Below are 20,796 nucleotides of genomic sequence, written 5' to 3'. Positions count from 1 at the left end.
ACATTTTATTTCTGCATTCCACAGATTTCAAGTCTTCAGCTTTACTTACTAATTTTCACCCCAGCTTTCCAGAGATTGTAGCACTTGCCAAATGACCTTCTCACACTTCAAATCTTGCTTAAAAGAGGAAAAAACCTGGTCTCCGATCCGAACTTTGGATTAAGCAGTAAGGATTTTGAAAGATTTGTGACAAGCTACTCATACTTAAATAAGAAAAATGGGGGGGGCCCACTTGGCTAGGGTACATGTCCTTTCTAAAGAGACTGTAACTGCCAGAATATTTTAAAACATGTCAGTTTTGATGTCCACAAATTCATTTAAATAAGGCTTGAGTCTTGACAAACTAACAGTATGGTTTCTTCATCCTGTATGAGTGTTTTATTATCAGAAACTGGATAGCAATAAGACCCTTCACGTTTATGTGTTTTAAGCCTGTATTTTTTTAAAAAATACGCCTGGACACGCCTGAGAATTCAGATGGGAAATGGCATCTGGGCAGATTTTCTGCAAATCAGAAAAACGTCCAGGAAAACCTGGACGTATGGCAAGGGGGTATTAACAAATTTTTAAAGTCATTTTAAAAAGTTCAGCAACTTTTTCCAGGTTTTCACTTTTGAGAATATGGCAACCCTACTTCAAGCAAATGGGAAACAAAATGATGCATGTACAGCTATAAGACAATCAGAGAATAAAACTGATTATGCAATGTGTTTAAGAAACGAAAGCTATAAATTTGAATGGTTTCATATATGAGATTGTTTTATATACACTCTTATTGTTAAATTGCTCCAAGATGTTTCCCGAGAAGCAATTCATAAACGGAACGAGACAAACAAATCATATGAGATGTGTTCAAATACGTTATTTTCTAAATGGTTGGAAATGTGGATGCAGAAGCTTTATTTCCCCCACGCAAACCCCAAAATTGGCAAAAAAAAAAAAAAGTACCAGTCACTGGGCGCTGCAGAAGTGGTCTGTTCTCTATCCAACCTCAAGGAATTGCTATATTTTCTGCAGTGTACCATAAAAGTAGTGCCTGCTTTCTTCTGGTAAATGACAGACACACACACACACACACACACACACACACACACACACACACGTCCTCTCTTCTGTAAATCAGCCCTTTTGCACATTTGAAAACGGCTATCACACTTCCCCCATAATCTTCTTTTCTCTAAGAGCTAAAGATGCCCAGGTCTTCTCAGCCTTTCCCCACATGGCCTAGATTCCAAAGCCCTTATTATCTTCAGTGCTGTTCTGCGAACCCAGCTCCCTTCTCGGTTCCTTGGAGCACAACATGAAAAACTAGCTACTGATCTCACATGTGCCATCTGGTCTCACAAGTGCCATCATTTCCCAGGGAACGTTCTCTATTTCCTGGACCCTGCGCTTGGTGAATCAAGGTTCCCTGTTTTGTTTTCAGGGCATGCCTTGTGTTTGTGTGTGTGTGTGTGTGTGTGTGTGTGTGTGTGTGTGTGTGTGTGCTAGACCTGTCATTGATCAGGGTTCAGTTCTCTCCGCAGGGAAAGCCTGCAGGACTTAAATTTAGAGCGGCCGCTTACGTATCACTAAGGAAACAGGAAATTCATCAGAAGAAATCATCTTGAGTCAAAGGACGCAGCTTTGCATCAGCTAATTTATACACATAGATGCAATTTAATATATAATTACTATAATTAATCCAAAAATACAATTATCATCAAGGCCAGCTGGCGCTACATGGCAAAACACCTGGGCAAATGTTTGCCTAAATAATTTTTAGTTCGCTTTGTACAATGACCTCTCTATAAAGCTCACAGGGGTACGGTATAACAATCACACAAAGTGCATTTGCGTGTGTCATTTTCACCAATGTATTTGTGCTTATGCACACTTTCCCTCAATATATGCACTTTCAACATTCTCTGGTTATCAAACTGCACAGCAAAATTTGGATAATGGTGAAGTTCGAAAGACAGCTGTGTTTTGGTTTACCTACTGATTAAGAAAGTGCTTCAATTTGAATTTTCCCCCTTATCCCAGGCATCCCCAAACTGCGGCCCTCCAGATGTTTTGGCCTACAACTCCCATGATCCCTAGCTAACAGGACCAGTGGTCGGGGAGGATGGGAATTGTAGTCCAAAACATCTGGAGGGCCAAAGTTTGGGGATGCCTGCCTTATCCTTATCCTAACCTGATTAGATTCAGGTTACGCTTCGTCGTATCTGAAGAAGTGTGCATGCACACGAAAGCTCATACCAAGAACAAACTTAGTTGGTCGCTAAGGTGCTACTGGACAATTTTTATTTTTATTTTCAATATACCGGTATATTTCTAACCTGATTAGGTAGGCTCTCCCTTCACTCACCCTGGCTACCAGCCCTTGTGGGTAGGTCTCAGCCTCCTAAATTGCATTTTGACTACAGTAAACTGCCCAGTGTGATCTTTGGATGAAGGGTGGTCTATACATTTAATAATAATAGAGTGGAAAAGCAAAGTCTTCCATATGCATAGCCCTAGACATTTTATGCATGCTGCGCTGATGAAACTCAATGCATAAGAAAGGAGAACAGTATCGTTAGAAGGGAAAGGACGTCTGCTCCATGAGTCTGCTATGAACCCAGCATGTTGAAGCATAAGAAGAGGTCAACGTGCGGCTGACCTGCACTAAAATGATTATGATTTAATTCCATGTCCTCTGGTTACAGCAGAACTCCTGGCTCTGTCAGCTGCAGTGAGTTATCACAGCAGGCAAGGAGGGGCAAAGCAAAAAGCTGAGAAGAAGCAGGGGCAGGCCACCGAGGCAACCTTTACAATTAAATCAGCACACAGCGAGCAGCAGTTCGTGGGCTACAGCATGATCCTTGCAAGAGTCCCCAAAGGAACGTGCCTTGTACCCTGTGTGTGCATCTCGTTTACCTGTTCTTTTCCTTCCTTCCATCCATACCAGCCTCTGCTTGGTGGAATGTCCTTTCTCAACGAAGAGTTTCGTTCTGAGTAAGAAGCTCGCCGATGCAAAACGCAGGGCTTTAAAAGAAAGAAAGCGTTGCAGCGTGGGATATTCCGGTTCACCCCACCAGCCTGCCATGGCTTCTATGATTCTGTGATACTTCACTCCATTCCCCACCCACCCAGCAGTAGACACTCAGCACGCTCAGTCATCTTCAGAGTATTCTAGGGAACCCCCTCCCAATGTTTCTTTTCAACTTCTGCAAACCTAGGGATTTCCCCAAGCATACTGATGCCGCCCGGCTGTTCCTCTGCAGCCCCATTTTGGCCACAAAGCCATTATAACTCATTGCTTAAGTTAGCTGCTATTATATTTTACTAGTGTTATGATTAGTCTCCCCCACTGTGATGAGACCGGGTGGTCCAAGCTGTACTCAAACTCAAAGGGCGGGAGCTTTATGAAATCCACAAGCCCCCCCCCCCAACCCGACTCCCTCCATTTAATTTGTTCGTTTGTATCTTGCTGGCATCCGTCTGTCTCGGGAGACAATGGAGGAATGAGCCTTTGGAGTGAAAGATAAAATGCTGGAAGGTTGCAGCGCTTGCTGTGGCAGTAGAGACCGAAGCAGGAGAGACATGTTTTGTTGCAGCTGGGGCAGATGAAGGCATCCAGTTGTGCTGCTGCGGGGGCACCTTGGCTTTCTTCTTTCTTCCCGGAAGTCATTCCTCCTCTGCTCACTGCTTTGGATACACAACCTGACTGCCTGTCGCCAGGCACTGCGGTCACCTGCAAGGGGTTCCCACGCGGCAGGGCTGATGTTGCCAGCCTTCATGCCACCCGCAGACTGTCTCGCCAGAATGGTGCATGCTCTAGTTATATCCCGCTTGGACTACTGCAATGCGCTCTACGTGGGGCTACCTCTGAAGGTGACCCGGAAACTACAACTAATCCAGAATGCCACAGCTAGGCTGGTGACTGGGAGCGGCCGCCGAGGCCACATAACACCAGTCCTGAAAGACCTACATTGGTTTCCGAGCACAATTCAAAGTGTTGGTGCTGACCTTTAAAGCCCTAAATGGCCTCGGTCCAGTATACCTGAAGGAGCGTCTTCACCCCCCATCGTTCTGCCCGGACACTGAGGTCCAGTGCCGAGGGCCTTCTGGCAGTTCCCTCGCTGTGAGAAGCGAAGTTACAGGGAACCAGGCAGAGGGCCTTCTCGGTAGTGGCGCCCGCCCTGTGGAACACCCTCCCACCAGATGTCAAAGGAAAAAACAACCACAGGACCTTTAGGAGACATCTGAAGGCAGCCCTGTTTAGGGAAGCTTTTAATATCTGAAGGGTTGTTGTATTTTAATATTTTGTTGGAAGCCGCCCAGAGTAGCTGGGGAAACCCAGCCAGATGGGTGAGGTATAAATAATAAATTATTAGTATTAGTATTTGCAGAGTTGGTCTGCCAACAAGCCTGATCCCCATTGTATCCAATAATAATTGCAAAACAATTCCCTTTCTGCAGTCGATTCCAAGACACACCCAGCCCTGGTTTCTTACTGGGGCACACTACGGCATGTGATAACTCCTTAGGGTTTCCATCTTGAGGATGTCTCTTTACCAACAGTTTTAATTGGGTGATCTAAGGGTTCAGCTCCATGCCTCCCCTCCAAAGGCTTCACCTGCTGTTTATGCCAATCAATCCTCTCTTAAAGGGACAGGAAACAGTCCAGAGCTTTTAGCTTTCCAGCCAGTTGGCAACCCTTGGTTCCCAGAAAACTTTTTTCAAGGTCTGAAAGCAGACCTTGGAATGCTGTTGTCTGATCCTTACCAGGCTTACTCAAAAGCAAGCCCTATTTATTTTACTTGTAAAACTAACATCCTGGCCACAAGGGGCAACAGGCACATCACGCCAAAGATTAACAAAAACAAATGTCTTTTAAAAAAAACACATCAGAAAGATATTTCTCATGCACAAGATTCACTCCTAAAAAGTTCCGCCATTGGGTAAAGAAGTCCTTTGCTAGCTTCCTAAAGCTTAAAAAACAACTCAAAACTGGCAAAGCTCTCTAGGGAGGAGAATGCCATGCCAAGAGTGAGGGTGGAGAAAGCTACTTAGAAAGAAGATTCCACCTAAACATTAGGAAGAACTTCCTGACAGTAAGAGCTGTTCGACAGTGGAATTTGCTGCCAAGAAGTGTGGTGGAGTCTCCTTCTTTGGAGGTCTTTAAGCAGAGGCTTGACAGCCATATGTCAAGAATGCTTTGATGGTGTTTCCTGCTTGGCAGGGGGTTGGACTGGATGGCCCTTGTGGTCTCTTCCAACTCTATGATTCTATGATTCTACTTTGGGGGGCAATTTAGAGAGGGTTAAACACCAGATGGAAGAAGGTTTAAGTGCTCCTTACACTGCTTTCAGCGCTGCCTTCCTAAGAATAAAACTGGCATTTTTGCTTTAACTTGTGTTGTGAATTTCATGGGGTGTGAATGTGAACCAAATCAACTTCTCTTCCATTTCTTGAGGGAGCTGCTCATCCCCCACATGTGCCCCCCAGCTGGGCTGCTGACTCTACCTCCCTGCTTCCTGCAGGGGTAGGAACCTTAGGGGCATCCATGTGTTGTTGGATTTCAACTCCTATCAGACCCAGCCAGCCTGGGCAATGGTCAGGCATGATGGGAGTTGTAGTCCAACAACACATGGAGGGCACCAGGCTCCCCACCATTATAAAAAGTATGGCTCTCCGTCCTACTTATTTATTTACTACATAAATAAGGGTAGAGATGGACTACAAATTTCATTGCTGACCATGCTGGCTGTGGTTGTCGAACTCCACTGGCATATGGATGGCCACAGATTTATATAAAGCCACCCAATAATGTTGTTCTGTCTCTAGCTTGAGAGCACAATACTAATACTACTGCTAATAGTAATTTTATTTATTTCTACCCGGCCCATCTGGCTTGGTTGCCCCAGCCACATAAAATGACAAAATGAAATTAAACACACAATATCATTAATTTCTTTTTTAAAAAATCCAGCATACAGAAGAACAAAAGTAGTTTAAAATGTGATTATGACCAATAAGCACACTGCTTTTTATTTTTTAAAAAAGGCCTTGGAGGAGGAGAATGTCATCTCGCCTGGTGTCAAAACGACAGGTAATCATTCCAGAGTTGGGGGGGGGGGGCGAGGGAAAAGAAACTGATTTGCAGCACATTTTAGCTTGCGTGCTTTCACTCACAATCTCATTTTGTTTCCACATAACTCCCTGGTTTTTATTTTAAAATCTTCTAAAGCCACGTTTCAAAGGCATATTTTGATATAGTTAGTATTGCCAAGAACTGTGTTGCAATGCTCCAAGAAGGGGGGGGGAGCCAGGAGATAGAGAGGTATGGATCAGGTCACTTTGCACACCAGGATTAACAGAGTTCAGATTCCTGGTTCTGACTGACATCCTGACAGAATGGAGGAGCACCAAACCACTTTGACCTGGAAAAAAACACAACAGCTTGCCTCAGTCTGTTCTTGTTTCAATCAAGATGGCTACCCTGGCGCAGAGCGAGAGAAAGTGCATCGCCGTTGATAACCTAGGGTTGCCATATTTCAAAAAGTGAAAATCCGAATGCAAAAGTTGAGCTTGCTTTCGGCAAAGTTGCGGAGCTATTTTTAAGGAAACGCACCAAAATCTACATTTCCGACATACATCCAGACATTTCAGCAATTTGCACCTGGATAACTACAACCTGCTTCCCCAAAGGTTCTTCCTTCACATCCTCCGCAACAACCTGCGCAGTCTTTTCGAATGTGCTAATACGGAAATGGAAGCCAGGCGCAGCAACTTTAAGGAAAGTTCTTAGGGAGGAACAGAGTTCTGTTTGGACCAGGGTTGGGGAACATCCTCATAGAATCATAGAATCATAGAGTTGGAAGAGACCACAAGGGCCATCCAGTCCAACCCCCTGCCAAGCAGGAAACACCATCAAAGCATTCTTGACATATGCCTGTCAAGCCTCTGCTTAAAGACCTCCAAAGAAGGAGACTTCCCCACACTCCTTGGTAGCAAATTCCACTGCCGAACAGCTCTTACTGTCAGGAAGTTCTTCCTAATGTTTAGGTGGAATCTTCTTTCTTGTAGCTTGAATCCATTGCTCCGTGTCCGCTTCTCTGGAGCAGCAGAAAACAACCTTTCTCCCTCCTCTATATGACATCCTTTTATATATTTGAACATGGCTACCATATCACCCCTTAACCTTCTCTTCTCCAGGCTAAACATGCCCAGCTCCCTAAGCCGTTCCTCATAAGGCATCGTTTCCAGGCCTTTGACCATTTTGGTTGCCCTCCTCTGGACACGTTCCAGGTTGTCAGTATCCCCCTCAGTTGGGAAAAGACAAGATCTGCAATATCCTGCAATATCCTGCTTCAGATGCAACAGCGAATCAAGGAGAGCCCTGTCGCCTTCGCACTGCGGTAAAGTGCCAAGTTAGGGCCAATCTCTGCTCACCCGGTGATGCCACACAGTCACAGACATCTCCACCGCAGTGAAATGCGATTAAGCAATACTTTCATTTATCACTAAACAAATCAGGCAGTTTGAAAAGAAGACAGCATCTCGCTGACACGTCTTTGGAGCTGGCAAGACTGTGGTATTGAAGAAATGGAAGGGGCGTCACGTGGCAGTCAAGCAAATCCTTTCTAACTTCCCCACCGCCACTCCCAATCATACACACAAACCAAAAAGAAAATAAAAATTCTGAGTTTGGAAGGCCCCTTGTTTAGACAGAGGTTCTTCAATTCAGGCCAGCGTATAAAGCTTAAGTGCAGCTTTATTGCATTCTTTCACAGAAACCCGAGGAATGTGCGACTAAAACCTGCGATGTCTCACTTTAATTCAAGCAATGTGATCGTTTGCAATGGAAGAGCTTCCTCCTCCTCCCCTATAAGGAGGACAGAATGCAGCCATACTGTTGAAGTAGTTGGATGGAAGAAAACAAAAGGGACAGCTGTGGGTGAAATCCCCCCTTTCCACACAACCTGAGGCGCAGGTGGCCTCGGTGGCTAGACGTCCCTATGGCGTAGTGGATAGCATGCTAGGACTAGGACTTGGGGGTCAAGGGTTCAAATCCCCACTCGGCCATGAAGGTCACTTTCTTTCTCTCAGCCTAACCCGCCTCACAGGGTTTGTTGGAGAGGATAAAAATGGGAAGGAGACGAACTATGCCTGTCACCTTGAGCCCCTTGGAAAGGTGGGGTACAATAAATACGACTGCAATAAACAAATGCAATAAATAAATAAAGCAAGCAAGCCAATGGAGGTGCCTAATGCAATAAAGTTAGTCACTCGTTGAGCTTTCTAGCTGAGTGGGGATTTGAACCCTGATCTTCCAGGCCCTAGTCTGACACACTAACTTGGCCCTGAATGGCTATGGTGAGGAACCTGGCCTGCCCTGTAGAAAACCCTCACTTTTCTGTACCCCCTGTTCAGGAGAAAAAAACCCCACAAACTCCAACGCAAGGACTAAATAATTTAGGTAATGACGCAATCGGGATAATGCATGTTCGGGTGATTATGATAATGTAGATTGCGGGAGGCGTTAATGCTCAAAAGAACTCAGAGATGTTATTGCAGTGATCCTTCACAACCGTCGTGTTAAGCTGGTAAGACTCAGGATGGAGCCCTCTCTTTTCTGTTGTCTGGCTGTGAGTTTCTTGTTTGCGTAGCCAAAGGGAAAGGATGAGCTACTAAAAATTTGGAAGGTAGAAACCTGCAGAATCGATTAGAGGGAGAGACGGTAGACAAGAATGAAAGAAGAAGGAGGAGAAGGAGGAGGAGGAGGAGGAGAAGGAGAAGGAGAAGGAGGAGGAGGAGGAGGAGGAGGAGGAGGAGGAGGAGGAGGAGGAGGAGGAGAAGAAGAAGAAGAAGAAGAAGAAGAAGAAGAAGAAGAAGAAGAAGAAGAAGAAGAAGAAGAAGAAGAAGAAGAAGAAGAAGAAATGGAATCTTCTCAATGAATTCATAAAGTATGCTATGAATGTTGACAAATGTAACAGTTTTTCTACGTGGTAAAATATTGATATATACACACACATAAATGTATAATGCAAGTATTTATAATATGTGTATAATATTTTGCCACATAGAGAAACTGTCACATTCATCAACATTTATGTTATATTTATTCTTCAGTAAAAAGATTCCATTTACTGTATCTTTATTTTTTCCCACTCTTGTCTACCACCTCTCCCTTTGTAATGTGTTCATCAATGTGAGGTGTTTTTTTTTTAAAAAAAGATTCAATAAACTATATTTTGTTAAAAATACAGGAAAAATAGCAATAGCACAAAAAAAAGAGATATGTCCTTTTGGCGGGGGGGGGGGGATCCCAAGCTTGGCAGAAGTACAAAAAAAGGAACAAACTCAAGGCAGGGGAGGGAAAACAACCCAATTTGATCTGTTCTGTGGCCATCTATCTGCCTAATACCAGGCAAGGATATTTGCTCAGCTAGAACAGAACTGTCTAATCTGAGTGACAGCAGCTCTCCAGGGTCCTGGAGGAGAGGGCTTTCCCATCACCTCCTGCCTGACCCTTTTCCATGGAGACCCCAGGGCTTCCTCTGTAGGCCCTTCTGCATACATGGCATGTGCTCTCTTCCACTAAACTACAGTTTGGTCAATACACTGCAATGGAAAGCATAATGCTGGTGGTCAGCAAAAGAGGTTTAAAGACTGTCTCAAGGCAAATCTTTAAAAATATAATATAAACACTAACAACTGGGAAACACTTGCCTGTGAGCGCTCCAACTGGAGAACAGCCTTTACCAAAGGTGCCATGGGCTTTGAAGACACTCGAACTCAGGACGCAAGGGAGAAAGGTGCTAAGAGGAAGGCACACTTGGCAAATCCACACCGTGATCAACTCCCACCCAGAAACCAATGTCCCCACTGTGGAAGGACGTGTGGATCCAGAATTGGCCTCCACAGCCACTTACGGACTCATTGTTAAAACCGTGTTTATGGAAGACAATTGCACTCAGCTGCGAGTGATCGCCAAAGAGAGAAGAGAAAGAGATCAGGAAGAACCTGATGGCGTTACCTACACTAGTCACCAACCTTCTGGAGACTCCAAAACTAAAAGAGACTTTGGCACAGAACTTCCCACTCCATCCCCAGCCCAGACATGGAGGATGTTTTAGAAACTCAAGACATACAAGCTAGGCGCCTTAAACCTAGGTTGCATTCACCACCAAAGGATGTCTATTCCCCAGGGGGTTGGAATAGATAGCCCCCAGGGTCCCTTACGACACTACAATTCTATACTTCTATGACTCTATGATCTCAACCAAACGGCTTGACTGCAGCTTCTTACTTTCCTCAATGTGACGATGGCGGAGTAAGGTGCCTCGTGATTCATGCGGCAGAACAGAAGCGCAAGATGTGCGTCCTTCGCTCCACACGAGTCAGCTCGTTCGATGGAGATGTCCGTCGCCAACCTGGCACCCGGAAATCTCCACGTTGTCGACACTGGACCCTCGCTGGTAGCAAAATGTGCCTTGCGCCCGGGGAGATTTTGAATGCTAGAAGTGGCCCATGGGGACTTAGGTGTGAAGGAAACAAATTCTACGCATGCTCAGATGTGATCATAGATTCTTAATATTACTGTATATCATTCTATGGGACTCCATAGAATATGGGACTTCTTGAGAGTCCCATGGACTGCAAGAAGATCAAACCTATGTACTGCAAGAAGATCAAACCTATCCATTCTGAAGGAAATCAGCCCTGAGTGCTCACTGGAAGGACAGATCGCGAAGCTGAGGCTCCAATACTTTGGCCACCTCATGAGAAGAGAAGACTCCCTGGAAAAGACCCTGATGCTGGGAAAGATTGAGGGCACAAGAAGGGGACGACAGAGGACAAGATGGTTGGACAGTGTTCTCGAAGCTACGAACATGAGCTTGACCAAACTGCGGGAGGCAGTGGAGGACAGGAGTGCCTGGCGTGCTCTGGTCCATGGGGTTACGAAGAGTCAGACACGACTAAACAGCTAAACAACATATTATTTTATATATAAAGATATTATATTTTTACTTTACGTACTCCAAGCCTAACAGTTTTCAAAGCATGTTCCGGCCTGGGAGTTTCTGAGCCTGCAGTGTTGCTGAAGTGAAGAAGGCAAAAACCTGATCAAACCCTTGATTAGGAGGTTGCCGGGAATCTCTTGTAAGAGCAGGACGGAAGAACTATCTGCGTTTTAAAAATGCTTCAAGTCCTGTTTTCAAAAGGCATGATTAACAATTAATCCTAATCCTATGCATACTTTCTGAAAAAATATACCCTCGCAACAGTGTTATGGTTATTATTCCTTGTGGCAGAAAGGCAGCATTTTTAAAACAACAACAACAACACCATAATAATATTCCCATTTTACAGATGTGGAACAAAGTAAAGAGGAAAATCAGTGGGGCTTAAGGTCATAAGACGAACCCTTCTAGATCAGATCAAGGCCTTTCTAGGCTAGCATCCTGTTTCCTACAATGGCAAACTGGATGCCTATGGGAAGCCAACTGTTCTTGTCTAATGTTGTTCCCCCAGAAATTGTTCTTAGAATCATAGAGTTGGAAGAGACCACAAGGGCCATCCAGTCCAACCCCCTGCCAAGCAGGAAACACCATCACAGCATTCTTGACATATGCCTGTCAAGCCTCTGCTTAAAGACCTCCAAAGAAGGAGACTCCACCACACTCCTTGGCAGCAAGTTCCACTGCCGAACAGCTCTTACTGTCAAGAAGTTCTTCCTAATTTTTAGGTGGAATCTTCTTTCTTGTAGTTTGAATCCATTGCTCCGTGTCCGCTTCTCTTCGGTGCCTCTGATTCTGGAGGTACTCACAATGGCTAGTAGCCTTTCACAGCCTTATTAAAAGCACACGTGATTGAAGCCAGGTAGCTTACAGACATATGAACCTAGAGTCCTCATTTCCAGGCCCAGTATGTTCTCCTCCCTATTACACAAGCTCACTTCAAAGCAAAATTATCAGAGCATTAGTTGTACACTCCCAGATCTACACCCAGCCTCCTAATTGTGACAAAACAGGCTGCATGTTAGCTTTGAGCCTGATCTACTAAGGTCAGAAGCTTGGGTTTATTATTTATGTAGAACCATCAATTCAACAAGGTGCTTTGTAGGGTAGTGTATGTATGTATGTATGTGTGTATATATATATATATATATATATATATATATATATATATATATATATATATATATTCCACCTTTAGGAGCTTACAATCTAAAGTTCACTAAAGAAGGTAGAAGACAACAAAAAAGGGGAAGAGCCTGTAACAACGCACTGATATTATGAAAAGAGGACTGGGACATTGAACTAAAAGCTTGAATTTGAATTTGAGGAGGATAATAACAGAGCGGGGAGGTAACAGCAGGAAGGTGCTCCGGCAGAGACCTCTAGGCATAAAAGTTGAGCAGTGGCAATCAAAGCCCTTCCTTCAAAGCACACATTTGTCACTGTCATGCCATAGCACTTCATCCAAGCTGGCCTATTAGTAATGCCATTCATTTTTCTTCACTATGGCTGCAACGGCCGATCTTCTCAGAGAACGCTCTTAAGAAGTCAGTGGTATTTGAGATGCATAGCCGTGCATGCACACTGGGTCACAGCCTTTTGGGCTGTATCCAACATTGGTCCTGTTCAAAGTAAACCCGTTGAAATTAATGGACGTGACAAATGTAGGTCCATGGATTTCAGTGGCTCTACTCTGAGTATAATTTGGCTGCCTATATAGCTCTGCAGTCGGTTTTTGCAATGTTTGACAGGCAGTTGTTAGAACTTGAAGCCTGCAAGCATCAAGCAATCTTTGCCCTATTCTAGGCATAAGCTTTTCCATTCTGTAGTTCATGATGTTCCCTGAGCATCGAACCTTTAAAATCCAGTGCTCAACACTCTAGAAAAATCATACCAGTCTCAAAGCCTGTTGCCAAAGATGCACCATTGCTGCAAATAGCCATATTTCTAATTGCTGTTTTCAAAAATGGCCATCGCCCACCACACTAAAGCATTCCTTGACCTCATCCCACCATTAAACCATCTGATACATGGCAGCAATTGTACAAATTAAGGTCTCCCATTGACCATCTCCTGAGATTCAGATGTAGCCCATGTAGTCAATAAAGGATTGGATTGTTTGGAGAAATGCTGAATATTCCACAATCTAAATGGAAAACTGCTCTGTGCATGCATGCCGTGTTAGCACAACAGTTGCTATCGTGATTCTCTAGCACTCAACTTGTGCATCGCTGCTCTGTAACCATGGAATCAGTCTACATCACAGTCATAACAGAGAGAGAGAAAAAAAATATCTAGCATCTTCCTGCAGAAGAACAAAACACTCCAATCTCTTAAAAACCATCCGTCTTCAATGGGTGGGGCATGACCCGCCTTCAAGTCATCCCAGTAGCACTGCTACCTCCCTCTTAGTAATGTTTGTGTTGACTTAGAAGAAAGTAAAAACGTGCAAAGAGAGGAGACATAAATGTACGATAAAAACAAATTAACATGGGGTCAAGCGTTGCAGGTTGGGATGAGAGGGATCCGGAGTCTCGAAAATTGGCAGTTTCAATCTCAAACAGCATGTTGAAATATGTGTCATGAACTACGACAACCAAAGCAAGGGAAATGACTAACTCCAAAGGGGCTGTGTCTCCCCATCAAAAACAATGGAGCGCTCTTTTTTAATGTGCAGAATTGGCTCCGGTGCCATCTCTACATATAGATTCCCGAACTATTGTTCTAGAAATCTGGAACACTCCTTCGTGCCGACATTCCCAGATAAAGAACGACATTTGCTTGCAACCGCACCACTGATCGTTATCTTTCAAGTTTTTACTGAGGAATGCAATCAAGCTGTTAATATGCTGATAGGACATGTTATCAGCGCACTTGGATTTTGGCAACTCTTAACCTAATAACAAAATGCAGCTCTGGAAGCAGTGCACCAGAGCATTATGCTAGATGCTAACGGAACAGCAGCTGTAAGACATCAGAGATTTAACATGTCAGATCTCAATGTTCCCTTAATACAGGGTTGGTGGGTGAACCTGCAGCCCACCAGATGTTCCCAATCCACCAGCTCCAGCCTACATGACTAATGGCCATGTTGGGTTGATGAGAGCTGTAGTCCCAACCCCATCTGAAGGGTCACATGTTCGCCATTCTTGCTCTAATTCCTGCCGTTGGGGACCGGAAAAAGACGGTGTTTTCCCAAATTGTGAGTAGGAACATGAAGAGTTTGGCCACTGGTCCATTAAGCTAAGTATTTTCCATGTAGTCCAACCGCCTGCAATGCAGGAATCTTTTGCCCAACGTGGGGCTTGAACCCAGGACCGTGAGATTAAGAGTCTCGCGCTCTACTGACAGAGCTGAGTCCCACCTGGTCGTCTTTCCCTAAAAATAGCATTGCAAGGAAAACCGAAATGAAACACGAACAATAAGGTAGGGGCAAAACAGAATGCAATTTCAGGAAAGTGGGAGATCTAATACTTAAAATGGTTATTTGGAACAAGGCTGCCCTCACTTATCAGAGACAGTATGCTGGGAATTACAAGTCAGAAAAGTGCTTTTGGGGGCTCCCCGTCAGCTTCTGGCTGTCCACTACGAGAGCAGAATGTCGGACTAGGTGGGCCTTTGGTATGATCCACAATGGCTGTCCTCAAGTTCTGAATAATTATTTCGCTCGTAATAATTTTATAAAAGCAGATACAAGGAATCAAAGTATACGTTACATGAATGTTGCCTGTTCAATTACTGTATGTATAAACTTTACGCATGCACAAGCCAATTTGGACCACCTCGGACTATTTATGTGGATTTTAATTTGAACTGTGCTGCTATTTAAATGCATGTTACTAGGGGCTAGTTTATGCCTTGCAGAGGAGATGTGGGATGTGCTTGTCCACTTTGCAGCCTGGGATGAAAACTGCAGTGTTTGAGAGAAGGAGGGGGGGGGTACGTGTGTGTGTGTGAGAGAGAGAGAGAGAGAGAGAGAGAGAGAGAGACAGACAAACAGACAGACAGACAGACAGACGACAGGAGAGGCATTGGGGCAGTGGTCCATCAGGGTAAATGGAGCACTCCCCTCCCCATATCAGCGTGCCCTCAGTTAGCCCCCACCTGCCAGCCTCCTTACTGAGGACCAATCAAGGAGTGGCTCTGCCTGTCATTGCCTCTGGTTCCACATCTGGCTGCCTTCGCTCCTACCAGCTCCAATGAGAACCAGCAACCAATGTATTTCTGGGGCAGGTGTATTTAATGTTAAAAGGCATGTGATAATCACCCGACAAGATCATGTGACATGGGCCATTAGAGATATGGAAGCAGTGAGACAGTAAGGGCCAACTGGAGGCACAGAGGTGTTTTATTTTTATCTTGTTAGCTGCCCTGATGGGCAGTATATAAATTTAATAAATGAGGATGATGTAACACTGGGGTAGGCAACCCAGCACCGTCCAGACTACAACTCCCATCATCCCTGACCTTTGGGCATGGTGACTGAGATTGATGGGAGATGTAGTCCAACAGCCACTGCCTAGCAACCGCTTTCCCACCCCTGTTTAAAACAACAAGTTGGTTATTGATGCAGCAAATGGGATTCACTGAGCTATCATCATGCAACTACTAGTATTTAATAAAATAAAATAAAATATTACCACTCCTGTTGATTTTACAGCATTTTATCTGACACTGAACTCACTGATGGCAAATGTTCATTTTTATTTTAATCATGAATTCAGGAAGCCACTTTCAGGAAGAAAAATAAAAATAAAAAACTCATTTCAATTATAGATCTCTTTCTTTTTCAAGACAGCCCTAAGGATCCCAGCAGGTGACGCTATTTAAAATTGTGCGCTCCCCCTTCCCCAGCACCCCCATTTAAGAAACAATGGTGATTTACGTCAAAGTAATCATCCCTCCTTTTAAATTACCAATCCAATTCTATATTGCTTTCTGCTTCTTTATACCTGTGCCAATGGATATTTGCTTAAGGCCACTTCACGTATTACATTTTAAAGTGTACGCTTAAAAAGAAATGTTTCAGAGTACTCTTAGAAATGCCGGCATAACAAACACACAAGGCAGTGTACATGGGGTGTCAACACAGTCTTCCATCCAGGAACAAACCATGCAAGATGTGCCTTCAGATCATGGCTCTGGGACAGGCATCCCCAAACTGCGGCCCTCCAGATGTTTTGGCCTACAACTCCCATGACCCCTAGCTAACAGGACCAGTGGTCGGGGAAGATGGGAACTGTAGTCCAAAACATCTGGAGGGCCGAAGTTTGGGGATGCCTGCTCTGGGACATCTGAATACCTTTGGCCTTCCAGATGTTGACAGGCTGCAGCTCCCTCCAGCCCCAGTCAACACCAGGAATTGTAGTCCAACAACATCTGTAGGGGAACAAGTTCCCCACATTCCTGTTAAGGCGACCCTGTTTGTTCCAAAAGCAAAACTCCCTGTTTTCTGCAGCATTACTTTCCCTAGAGCTTCCAAAATTAATACCCTTTTTTTAAGCTAGAACACTAACTATGTTGCAAATTGGGACGCAATCTTGGGGCTGCAGCAAGACATCTTACCAAAATCAACAACAATCCCACATCCACACCTGAACGCTGACAGCATATGGCTTCATCCGTCAATTTCTAAATACTTCCTGTGAGATGGCGATGCCAGCGCAGATATACCCGCAGTCAATTTGTCCCCGCTGATTTATTCCTCTTATACCATATCAGAAAAGACAGTGCAAACGTTTCTTAAGTCTGTGCACTGATGTATCATCACCAAGCAATGATGTTCCAAATTCATGAATCTTTACTGTTTGAGGAGGCAAGCTGCTCGACACAGTGTGGCTCAGCTTGGAATTTGCTTCTTCCAGTGGTTTTTCCCCCTTCTATTTGCAAGGCAAAGATTATAAACACCCTGGCTCCTAGCTACCTGTGCAAGAAGGGAGGTGAATTCAGCATCCTTGCAAACCTATAGCAGTCCTCCTTGTGTTGCGATCAGAACCCCCCAGCTTCAACCCCCCCCTCCTGGATATATCCAGTTTTTTAAAAATGGTTCTCTGAAAATATAACCAATAAAAGCCTCTGGCTGAAAACTTGCAAAAGCTGCTGTCAGTCAAAGTACACAGCATTGCACTGAGTGGTATCCTGCAAGAGAGAAGTCGGTGGATGTGGTTGAACACACACTCGCAGCATTTCCAGGTATTTGCTCACAGGACAGAACGTATGTGCTCAGGCCATGTCCACCACAGAATGCCTGTCTGCCTTCACCAGCTTCCTATGCTCATTGCCAATTGTGCTCGAGATTGCAGAGACGGGATCAACAACACCCTCCTGCACACTGCAAGACCCCCAAGTCTTTTCGCCTGCGTCTGAAAAGCTAAAGCGGCCCGGCGAGATGGCAGACCTCAGGCAAGCAAGCTCAGTCAATCCCTGCCAAGACATGTGGAAAGTCAGCCTCTCTTGGTCTCCCCATCTGTAAAATGGGAATAGCACTCACACAAGATTGTTCTGAACCTAAAGGCTGCAAGCTACTTTGCTCAAGTGATGTGCCATATGAACAATCATAACAAGGGCTTCTCCAAAAGGCCGCCAAAATATGTCTACAGGCCCAGATAAACATTGCAGGTTATAATAGCGGCAAGTTTAGCATTACAGTACTTCCAATGTCTTAAGCCAAATACTAAAGATGAGAGAAATCTGCAATTTTTTGCGGTTATTTCCGGCTTTTAACTTTCTCTTGCTCCCATCTTCACCATCCAAAACTGTAACCTTCATATCTTTCGGAGTAAACCCAGGGAATTGCCGGAAATAATTCCAAAGGGAAAGGCTTGGGATCAAAGCTTGCACAGACCATTATTCAGTACTCATCTCTGGGGTTTAGATTCTGATCAGGCATACATTTTTTCCTACTTGCAACAGACTAGTTTAAATAGTACGCGGAGGAATGTAACGTGTGAAATTGAAACAGGGATGCATCCCAGACCTTGTCTACTTCCTAGCCAATTCACAAAGCAGGCTGGAGTATCTCAGATGTATATTTATAATACCATAATGTCAGTGCGGGGAAACGTTCTTCATGGTTATGCACTTCCATACCCTCAGTTAAATCATGGTAAAACGCCTCAAAATCAAACAAGAATCTTTGTATTGATAAGCCAACTCCCCCCCCCCCACACACACACACTACATACAACGGACAACAATTGCTCAGGTGTTTATATGGCCAAGCAACACAGCTGCTCTCTGAAAGTCCAACTACATTCCACTTTCACAGTCCTGTCCTGTAAGCCTTGCCCCATCAACCCTCGTGGAGGTGTGCATTTTAAGGCCTAATAAACCATTACTTCATCCCCGGGGGTCTGGGGTGAAGCTATTACATCCACAGACGCCCACACTTGCGGGCCAGGAGATTTCATGGTCAAATAAGACACTGGGTTCCCCAGTTCATTCATTTATGACTCACAAGCTCGAAACCCATTCTCGGTATCACCCCAAGCAGAATCCAATGGGGCCGGGCAACACCTGAGCCAATTTGACCCCACCTCTGCCAGACACATCTCCCACACTCAGATGAGACTGCTTTATTTTCAACATTATTTTTAAAGCTAGCTTTCATGCTGCCGGGGTTCTGGATGGTCTCAGGCTCTAGACAACTGTTTTTTTCCACCACCTCCCAACCTTCTTAAGATTGTGACATGCAAGGAACCATTAAGCATCAGGATGCTTTGAAAAAGTGCATACTGACAACTTTTGTCGATCGTACAGGCCGTAGAAAGCAGCAGAGATCCAGGAAGTCTCAGAGTCTGGGTACCATATCTAAGAATCTGATGCTGTTCTTTCATCGATACATGCCCGGCCTGTTTGGGATTTTGTGTGGTGCATGCACGCGAGGGAAGACACGAAAAAGTAGCTCATCGTTTGTTTTTGCCATTAAGGAGCCGGGCAATTATGGCAAAAGATTGTGGAGATTCAAGAGCTGGACAAGTGTAGCATTATTATAACCCAGAGGCAACATGAGCCCAATTCTCCTGAGGCTGCAGAGGTGGAAAGACATGTTTTCTTAAGTACAGGAAACGAGAAGAAAATATATAGGGTTAGCCTTACTGAGTATATAAGGCAATGGCGCTACCTGGGGACACAGGAAAATAAAACTAATGGGATTCAGTCCATTTCGTGGTGGATTTTCTTTTGAGGAGAAATCATGCCTTCAGCCTCAACACCTATGTGAACAGCTCAGCCACCTGCCTCAGCATCAACAAAGCCCTCCATCCGAGGGCCATGCCATGCCTTCCAAGACACCTGTCAAACAGGGGGGGGGGCATTTCCATCCAACTAAAAGCCCAACCTGCCACAGACACCTGCACAGCCTGGAACCTCTCAGTGCCGAGGACGTGTGCGTATGTACAATGTGAGCACTCACCCAGTCCTCGAAGTGGCGGCTCCCGTTCTGCAGCAAGTCCTCAAACTGGATGGTGCAGTTGGCCACGAAATCGTCGTACCCAATGGGGGCATCGTGGAAAACGGCCATCTCGATCTTCCGGCCGTTGCAAACGTCCGTGACGAACTCATCGTTCCAGGCAGGGCTGTTGGTCTTCTGCTTGGTCGAGGTCTGGCCGATCCGGGAGTCGTCCACATTGAGGGCAATGTAAGGGTCCAGCAGGAAGGTCTGTGGTTTGGGACCCACCGCATGCCGCAGGGACCACGCTGTGGGCTTGAGATTCACCGCTTCGCAGATTTTTATTTTCAGCATGCCATTGAAAACCACCATGGTTAGACGGCTTCACTAGTTTTTGGTTTTTTTAAAAAAAAAAAAAAATCCCTGGGATTAAAGCACACACTCTGGAGTGCGGAGGGATCCGAGGAGATTTCTCCAATAAATAAGAAGGCAGGTTGGAGGAGTGGAAGGAGGTGCAGGCTTCAGAACAGCAGGGCGGCGGGAAGGGGGGGGCGCTCTCCCTTTGTTGCTACCTGTGATTATTTAGCCCTTCCTCTTGCGACGCCCGGGGAATACACACACGCCTGCATGCAGACATGCATCGAGGTCTCGTCCTTTCTCTGCCTGTGTGTGTTTCCTAACGGAAAAACAAGGAAGGGACGGGAGGGGAGGGGAGGGGGGGAGACGTCCCTGCTTGCAGGAATCCAAAATGCAATCGGAGCAAAATCAGAGGAGCCTCTGGATAGAGAAACAGACTTTCTTTCCCCCTCCTCCTCCGCACCCCCCCTTTTTAGATCATAATCCTGGATCAGTCTTCTGCACCCACACACACAGAGAGAGAAAAACAATCCGAAGCTCTTGCACACGCTAGTGCTGTCTTGTCTGTGTGCGGCGGCGGCGGCGGCAGCCCAGGAGGAGGGAGGAAGAAGGGGGAGTTTGAAAAATAATAACAAAACCCACCCAGAAGCAGCAAAGCGAGCGAGCCGCCCTGCCTGCTCCGCCGCCTCCCCGGCTGGGAGACGAAGCAGCAGAAAAATCACACAGTCCAGCCCAGCCAGGGAACCTTACATCCGCCTCGGCTGCAGGAGCCTCCTCGCCTTCTCCTCCTCCGCCTCCTCCTCTTCCAAGGCCAAGGATCCAGTGGATCGAATCCAAGGCATGGGGAGAAGCGGCTCCGGGTCGGGAGTTCAACTTATTATTAAATAATAATAGATATATAATAAAAATAATAATATCTTTCGCCAAACGACCCAAACCAGCACGGCGATCGGCTGCTCTCTCCCTCTCCGGCTCGCTCCCTTGACACTCGCTCTCCTCGCGCGCTCTCTCTCTGGACGCTCGCTGTTTTGCGCCGCTCGCCCGCCTGGTGTGTCT

The 20,796-nt window shown here is 45.4% G+C and overlaps 1 protein-coding gene across 1 annotated transcript in view; it reads right to left on the bottom strand.

Moving 5' to 3' along the window:
* PRKCE (protein kinase C epsilon) overlaps nucleotides 1-20,290 on the bottom strand; it is a 321,969-nt gene extending 301,679 nt beyond the window's left edge. Inside the window, exon 1 of the mRNA XM_035111183.3 lies at nucleotides 19,408-20,290. Within this exon, the coding sequence (XP_034967074.1) occupies nucleotides 19,408-19,755 (348 nt within the window). The 5' untranslated portion in view covers nucleotides 19,756-20,290. The remainder of the gene's footprint in view (nucleotides 1-19,407) is intronic.
* Between the last annotated feature and the right edge of the window lie 506 nt (nucleotides 20,291-20,796).

This window comes from Zootoca vivipara, chromosome 3 (genome assembly GCF_965207765.1).
Source record: "Zootoca vivipara chromosome 3, rZooViv2.hap1.1, whole genome shotgun sequence".
Lineage (NCBI taxonomy): Eukaryota > Metazoa > Chordata > Lepidosauria > Squamata > Lacertidae > Zootoca > Zootoca vivipara.
This window is presented reverse-complemented; position numbering and strand designations above follow the sequence as displayed.